Below are 8,731 nucleotides of genomic sequence, written 5' to 3'. Positions count from 1 at the left end.
TTTATTATTACTTCTTTCCTGCTTTAATTATTCATTAAAGACTCTTTGGAGGAGTCAAAGGTTGGAAACCACCTAAACTATCTACAGTAACCAGATTGTAGATTTTTACTCTTAATGGAGTATTTGTACATTTGTATTGTTATTTTTACTTAAAATGCTGTGAGTGCTTATTACACCAATGCCAATGAGATTAATTCAAAAGGTCCCTGCTCATGTGGCATCAGGTTTTTATAGTGCACTGGGGGAAAAAAAGGAAAAGGGTCATCAGTAATGAAGTTATTTTGGATAAAACACTCAAAACCATCAGTACAAAGTGGTTCTTTGAGTGTTTTTTTAATGTCACTCAGGGAGCCAGTACATTTGATTAAACTCAGCCTTTTTATAACCTCGGCTAATGGCTGTTTGATTTCTGTAACTGCGTCAGGAGTTTGTGTGAAAGTAGTTCAACACCTGCACGGAAACTGACAGTTTGTGACTGTTTCTGTCTCTTAGGGTCCATCTCCTCCTGCGACGCCTTCCTCAACGTCTTTCAGACTAAAGGGCTGAGGGCCGACGTCATCTGTCCCTGCGCCAGCTCCCCCGAGGCCCTGACAGTGGCCATCAGGAGGTACACACACACACACACACACACTCTCTCAAACCTGCTTTAGCTGCACTGATTATGCAAACACGCACACATACACAGAAGCACAATATGCAAATGGACTCATACACACACACCTCACCTATGCAAACACACTCTAATCACAAATATACAAAGTCACGCAAAAGAAGAGAAGCCAGCTGTAGTTTATTTCCCTCTGCAGCACACAGCCTTTTGTAACAGGAAGGAACAGAAGCTATAATAACCAATCAGTCAATCTCAGTTCAGTACAGACTGCAGCACAGTAAAACACAGGAAACTAAGTCTGAGAAATAAACTCTTCAAGTCAGCGTGTAATAGATGATTCTACTTGTAGTTTACATTGTGGATTCAGTGTTGCAGAGTTTGAATGTTTGATACTGAAGCAGCAATAAAACTGGAGGTTCTTCAGTCCCACCGAAGATCGTACTGGATTTAAAAAACGAGAAATTGTTGCAAAGTTAGGAGAAATAAAATCCACTGTGGTTCAGACACAAGCGCATAGTTTAAAGCCTGACGAAATGGACTCGTGATCTTGTGAATCCAGCTGCCTGGCAGGGTTACTAAATATCATACAGTATGCTCACACCCTGTAATGAAGGTCAATGACAGTATGAACTGTGGGTATTTTGCGTGCAGGCCGGTGGAGGACAGCAGCCAGCCTCCGGGTCGAGGCGTCCTGTCCATGCAGGGTCTGACCTATGGGGTCGTCAGGGTCGACACAGAGGAACGTCTCTCAGTGCTCACTGTGCAAGATGTTGGCACCGTCACACCCGGAGGTACGTACGTGTGTGTGTGTGTGTGTGTGTGTGTGTGCACATATGGAGCCTCAATAATAAGTCTACATAATAAATAAAATACAGTCACAGTTAGAATAACACATATAGGATAATAGGAAACAGGTTTTCACTGCCACATGTTGCCAGTTTGTCACTTGTTAAATGTGTTATTTCATTTTGTTTTTATGTTTTATGTGATAATGATCATTTATATATGTGTTGATTCTGGCGGCCCTGTGGACTAAAGGGTTTCTACTGTCTCGTTTCATTGATTTTAAGGGAATATACTGTATTATACTTGTGGAAACCTTGCATCAAACGTCTGGTCAGATTTGTGATCGAGATTCTTTGGTTAGTTCCTAATTTATATCTAAATTTTGACTTACATGGCTCTTTGTTTTTAGACAGCATTTAACATTTGATTTCATATTAACATGTATTTTATGAAACAAGCCCTCATTAGTTTTGTAAACTGAGGTGTCGTGTTGGCAAATAAATTTTCACCTAATCCATATACCAGCTGAAGTGTTAGTTTCAGCTTATTATTTTATTTTTATTATTAATTGGGGAAAAAAGGGGCGTGTTCGCTGTATGTTCCACGCTGTAGGAATCGACCACCTTTCTCTCCGGTTCCTCCGAACAGTTAAACTGTCGGACCGTCAGTCCTCGTCATGCAACATGAATGGCAAAAAATCCATTAAGTCATTAAATCGTAAAATGAGTTTTAAGGGTGTGTAAATGTCAGCCTCTCCCTTTTCATCCAATGTCCAATTTTAGGAGCGCCCCTCTCTCTATCTTCTTCTCATCTCTCTCAATCCTCTCCTCTCTCTCATCTCTGTCATGTCTGTCTGCTTCTGTCTGTCTGTCTGTCTGTCTCCTCATGACCGAAAGAGCTAGTTGAGTAACGTTTTCAGGAGCTTTGAAAAGAAGACGGAGGCAGAAGAGTTTTCAATATGGCCGCAATCCATACTAATCACCTGAGTTTGGTCTCCGGGGACAAAGTCACACAGATAGTTTAACAAGGTAATACAGAACATAAAAAAGCTTTTAGGACATAATATATCATCTGATCAGGCTCTAAGTAAAGGAGCCACAGACACCGGGGACATTAGTACTTGGCTGACAGGTCGTGGACCGAATTAAACCGTTTATTGATCATTTAATTATTCTAATTACGATGAGTCCTGCAGATTATTGTGTCAGTTCATTGTTAGATTGATAAAACGATCCGCCCAAAAGATATTCATGAAAAAAAGATAAAATGAGAAGCTGGAATCAGCGAATTCTTGCTTGTATTCTCTAATAAATGCTTAAAAGATTCATCGATTATCAGAATTGTTGCTGACCAATGTGTTATTACAGTGTGTTTAACCCCATAATTGGTAGTAGTAGTACACAGTGAACCTAGCATACCATGGACTTAAATTGATGTATTAATACAAAAAAAAAATGTTTTAACTAAGTATTAACTAATATAAAATAACAGGACTCTTTAATACTTCACATTTTGAGCCTTAAAATACGTTACAGTATACAACATCCGCTTAGTTAGTGTCACTGTTGCACTAAAACTCTTCTTGTATTTGCTCTTTGCTCATTTTACAACCTTAATTTGCAAAAATGTGTATTTACTCAATTATTACATTCTTGTAAATGTACTTATCATTAGAGGGATTTTTAGTCAGAGAATCACAAAACCTTAAATAAAAATATAGGTAAATAAACTTCTGTTAGATGATTATGCCTCAGGAGCTCTGCACGTTTTCTTCTCCCGGTGAGCGAAACGAATGAATGTAAATAGAGTTCACACAAGAGGAAGTGAAGGTCTGTCCCTTATAATCCATAAAGAAAGCGGTAATCTGCAGAAGGGAACGTGTAAACCCTGCTGGTGAAACACACAGGCTGCCACAGCTAATCAAACATCACTGTCACACACACATTTTCTTCTACGCCACACTGTCATCTCACACCACCCAGTGTTCACCACGGGAACTACGCCCTCTGTAACATGAAGGGAACTAAATTAAAGGAGGGATTCTGTGATCTGTCAGCTCCTCAGTGCTGTAATCAACCCTATTAAACCCCTACAAATACAGAATATTATAGCCAGTCTGTTCAATGAGACAATAAAATCCTATCTAAGAATCGTCTGGCACCAGTTCCTGTTTTAGATGCCGTCTGCTTTAGATATTCTCTTCTTAGCCCAGTTCCTCAAGTAACCTGGTTTTGGGTTGACACAGACGTAAGTAGACGTCATAATTGGGTTAGAACAACCTACTTTAGGCTCGTCGGCCGGATTATTCCCATAAACAGGTGCAATATAGAGTGGAGGCTGGATCTGGGGGGACCTTGTAATCATCATTAGAAAACAGAAAAAAAGGTGTTAACCCTGTGTCTCTCTCTCTCTGTGTGTTTGTCTCTCGCCCTCTCAGGCCTGGCGTGTGTGGTGAAACCAGAAGGCGTCCCTCAGCTCTGTCAGACAGATGAGATCGGTGAGCTCTGTGTCTGCTCCATCGCCACCGGCACCTCCTACTACGGCCTCACCGGCATGACCAAGAACACTTTTGAGGTGTGTACAGTGTCTCTCTGTCTGTAAACATTAGGTAATCCATAATAATCTAATGATATCATATATAATAGTGTAGACACAGTCACTTTCTCCTGATAATACTTTGACTTAAATACCATTTTCACTGCAGGACTTGTAACAGAGTATTGAATACCACCTCTGGATACAGGACACAGGGTGAAACCTACCTGCTGTTCAACTTAATGAATCTCGGTGAAGATCCACTGATTGTCACTAAATGTCAAAACCAAAACATATTCCATTTTATATCACAGAAGACCAAAAAACACAACAAGAAAATCACATTAGAGAAGCTAAAACAAGAGAATTTGGGGCATTTATGGTTAAAGAAATGACTTAAATATTTAATTGATTATCAAAATGGTTGCAGATTGTTTCTTTCTGATGAGTTTCACCCTCATTTGTACAAAGTTATAGATTTTTTAGCTTTTTGTATTCTATTTTATTAGTTATGTGTTATGTTAGCTAATTGCTCATTTTGTTTTTACTAAAAAATACTCATCATGTCTACAATTGAAATTCTACCTTTTATGGTGTAAACCATCTCCGTTCAGGCAGAATATTGTCTCATGTTTCACAGCAGAATCATTCTAACACATTAAATGCAGTTTTGTTACTTAAAAAACATTAAAATCTGACTTTAAAATGGATGTTTCATTTCTGTTTCCGAGGTCAGAGAAACCTTTAATCTATATATTTTTAGATTGTTGTTATTAATTAATTATTGAATTATTTATCATAAATATCTTTTCCTGCTGTTAAATGCTGTATTTTATTCAACTGGAACTTGAACTTGTCGTGGTGAAATGTGGATGAAGCCTCTGCAGAACCATCTTGTCATAACATCCACTTTATTAAGACCTGCAGCAGCACGTCGATGTCAATATAAAAGTCCTGAGTTAAAATTACTGTGATATCTGATTTTGGCTCCATCGTGCAGCTCCACTGCTGGCTGGTTGCCATGGCGACTCTGCGACTGAACGCCTGTGTGTGTGTGTGTGTGTGTGTTTTTGCAGGTTTACCCGGTGAGCGGCAGCGGGGGTCTGGTCAGCGAGTACGCCTTCGTGCGGACCGGTCTGCTGGGCTTCATCGGCCCGGGCGGCCTCGTCTTCATCACCGGCAAGATGGACGGACTCATCATGGTGAGCGGGCGGAGGCACAACGCCGACGACATCGTTGCCACGGCGCTGGCGGTGGAGCCGATGAAGTTTGTCTACAGGGGCAGGTGAGTGGGAGGTGGGAGGAGTTCACACGCGGACCAGAACACCCAGGGGAACGTTTTTAGAAGTCACACTGAGAGGTTTGAACATTATTCCCATCGACAGTAGTTGAAAACCAGCCAGATGTCCGTTTACTGTCACCCTGATAAATGGGCAGCACCCCCACACGTAATAAATCTAATAAAGTAGAGCAATAGTGGATGAATCCAGAAACAGTAATAGAGTGAAGTTTAATTGTGTCCACCGCCGCCGAGGAGGAAATTCATCTTTCAGCTGACAGCGGCTGATGACGTTTACAAGAGCTATTTAAGGTTCAAGCTTCTGTAGGAAGTCAGAACCACCGAGTTTACAAAGGAAGGATCATTTTATTCAAACATATTGAGATAAAATGACTGATTTTATATTTTAAAGGTGCCATATGTAAGATTCTGAGGCCTTTTACTTATTATTTGTATGTATTAATCACTTATTGCCAGTTTGTGAGGGGTTTGTAATGTCAATGAGACCTTCCCTGCCTGCAGAGTGATTTCTATGTTCTATGTCTTTAAAAGTACATCGGAGTAAGTAGACCCTCTATACAACTGCAGTGGAGCCTTCATCTGAAAGTGAATGAGCCTCTAACAGACAAACATTCCCCATTTCTAACACAGTCACACACTCTAATTCATCAGACTTGTTTTTTAGGTTCCCGTTGCTCCTCTCTGATGTGACACCAGACACTTAAAAACCCGAGGATCTAAAGGAATCAGATATTTGTGTCCTCACAAACTGTTGCTGGCACCCTTTTTTCTTGCTGATTACTGATGTCAGCTTATTTTTTCAAACAAAGTTTCACCAGTAAAGTAAAGTAAACACTTTAAACCTTAGATGAGGGCTCACAGCTTGAGTGTGTAGCGATGTTTCCTGTGTCAGAAGGGTTAAAAATGAACCATGTAGTACCCCTACAGAGACAACCAAATCAAACAGGTTTGATAAAACCAAAATTTCTGCTAAAGTGGGTTTTTGATGACACTTTTTTTATATTTTTAATGTTACAGCTAAATACTTTTGTTATAATATTCATTATCATCAAGCCTCATCATTAGTGGATAAAATATTCCAAGTATTATTGTCAGGGTGTTATTTTAATGTTCTCTATGAGACCATAACGAGACTCGAGATTCGTCACTTAGACCCAAACTCATGAAATCATTTTACAGCTATTTTCCTGCAGGTTTGACTCTCCTGATGCTGTTAGATAAACCCTTTTACGCCACAGCGGAGGAGTGATTATTGGGCTTACTGATCATTCTAACATTGAACAGTATGCCCAATGTCAGCCCAGCCTGTGAGCTTTGTCTCGGAGCTGTACTGACTCGTGTTTTTCTCCTCCGTCCCTGCAGGATAGCCGTGTTCTCCGTGACGGTGCTGAGGGACGAGAGGATCGTGGTGGTGGCCGAGCAGAGACCCGACTCCACAGAGGAGGACAGCTTCCAGTGGATGAGCCGCGTGCTGCAGGTAGATCGCCTCTCACACGCCGTGGTCGCCGTTATTGCGTTCAGGTTGACTCAGATTCGGTTTTTGTGTCTCTGAGGGAAAGGGGCAAACCATGTACAACCGTTTCTCTGCTCAGACTAACATTGTTAATGAAATCATTTAAATCAGAAATACAGAGAATTGAAACGTGAAATCAAATCAGCAACACTGTCAGTGTGTAAGATGAATTATTGATTATAAATCCCCAAAGTGAACAGTGTGTAATTTTAAATATAAATACAAAAGGTTTTGTACAGTATGTTCTTTGTTTTAGGCATTAATGGATGAACACTTTCCGCCAACATTTATCTCTTGCATTGTTTGTAATATATTGAAAAATAGACACATATTTCTTACATTTCATGATAATTCCTCGATAATTCTCCTCTCTCTCTCTCTCTTTCTCTCTCTCAGGCCATTGACAGTATCCACGGAGTGGGTGTGTTCTGCCTGGCTCTGGTCCCGGCCAACACTCTGCCCAAGACCCCTCTGGGCGGCATCCACCTGTCAGAGATCAAGCAGCTGTACCTGGAGGGGGGGCTGCACCCCTGCAACGTCCTCATGTGCCCCCACACCTGCGTCACCAACCTGCCCAAACCCCGGCAGAAACAACCAGGTGGGAACTTTGTCGTTTCAGCACATAGAAGTGTTTGCTTGTAACCGGTTTGTGGTAAATTCTAGCTGTTGATGTGTGTGTTGCAGAGATCGGACCTGCCTCTGTGATGGTGGGGAATCTGGTGTCAGGGAAGAGGATCGCTCAGGCCAGCGGCAGAGATTTGGGACAGACTGACGACAACGACCAGGTGACACACACACAGATTTGCTTGTTTTTGATGATTCATTTATTGTATAAGCACGTTTTGATAATGGATGTTTCAGTAAAAAGAGAAAAAGATGTAAAATGTTCATGTTCTCATCTGGGTCAAAGAATAACTCTTGATGTCTGGCTTTCATGACACCTTTCAAAATCTCATCAAATGAATCCAGAAATGCAGAAGTTAACAGCTAATCTGAAGGTCAAGACGGTTTGGATCAGTCACCGATTGAAAAGTTGACATTTTAGAGAAATTATACAGCAAACAGTCTCGACTTTATCAGTAGTTCAAATTGATTTACAATCCTAAACGGACAATAAACTTTCTAAAGAGGCCAATCACTGTTTCAACTGCCTAAGGCAGAAAAGGTTTTATTTGCTGTGTCAGTAAACCGCTCATGAATTTATTCTTCAGAGACAGTTTGACGCATCGACAAGTCGTTTCTTAACTGCTTTGAAATTTCACTGTGTCTGTGATATCGATTGAACCCCTTTAATGTCCTGATAGAAGGCAGAGACTCAGCTGCTGCAGTAAAAAAAGCCATCAGCAGCAATGCTGAATATGATGGATAAAACTAAAGATTTATTTCTTCGAGCTCCTTTTTTGTCTATATAAAAGCTTTTACTACTTAAGTCTCGTGTGCAATTTTACATCATGTGCTGATGTTAGTAAAAAGTCTCAGTAAAACACATCATTTTATGGCCCCTGTAAACATGCTTGATGCATCTTTATTGTTATCCACAGTAAAAAAGTTTTCTGATTCAGTTTTATTGGCTTTATTTTCAACTTCAAGATGAAATGTGTGAAACTATGTGCAAGAATTCAAACATACGCAACAAATTCTCTATAAATTCTCTATAAATGTCACCACATGTGGTAAAGAAAACACAACTCAGGCTGATAAAATGTGTTTGTGATAACTTCAGCTCTGATTGTGCTCTTCAGTTCCTGTTCCTGTCGGAGGTTTTGCAGTGGAGAGCTCAGACCACACCAGACCACGTCCTCTACACCCTGCTCAGCTCCCGGGTAACACCTCTACACATTATCTACAGTGGACTACAATTGTATCATGCAGAAGTGATACCATGGACAAAACTGCTGAAAATAACTTATTAAAAGAAGGTTGTGTCAGTATTTGTGGGTAAAGTTTAAAGAGATGACACAAATCTCTCTCTCCTCCTCCTCCTCCT

General features: G+C 40.5%; 1 protein-coding gene across 1 annotated transcript in view; it reads left to right on the top strand.

Annotated features, from left to right (window-relative positions):
- LOC118325327 (disco-interacting protein 2 homolog C-like) overlaps window positions 1-8,731 on the top strand; it is a gene marked incomplete at its 5' end in the record, with an annotated part of 35,873 nt that overhangs the window by 14,683 nt on the left and 12,459 nt on the right. The window contains 8 exon segments of the mRNA XM_035657994.1: window positions 493-607; window positions 1,262-1,401; window positions 3,834-3,970; window positions 5,008-5,216; window positions 6,594-6,708; window positions 7,141-7,342; window positions 7,429-7,529; window positions 8,487-8,612. Of these exon segments, the coding sequence (XP_035513887.1) occupies window positions 493-607; window positions 1,262-1,401; window positions 3,834-3,970; window positions 5,008-5,216; window positions 6,594-6,708; window positions 7,141-7,342; window positions 7,429-7,529; window positions 8,487-8,612 (1,145 nt within the window).

The sequence above is a fragment of the Morone saxatilis genome, unplaced genomic scaffold (genome assembly GCF_004916995.1).
Source record: "Morone saxatilis isolate NCDOM2014 unplaced genomic scaffold, NCSU_SB_2.0 Contig0, whole genome shotgun sequence".
NCBI lineage: Eukaryota > Metazoa > Chordata > Actinopteri > Moronidae > Morone > Morone saxatilis.
The sequence above is the reverse complement of the archived record's forward strand: the minus strand, read 5'-3'. Positions and strand labels throughout refer to the sequence as shown.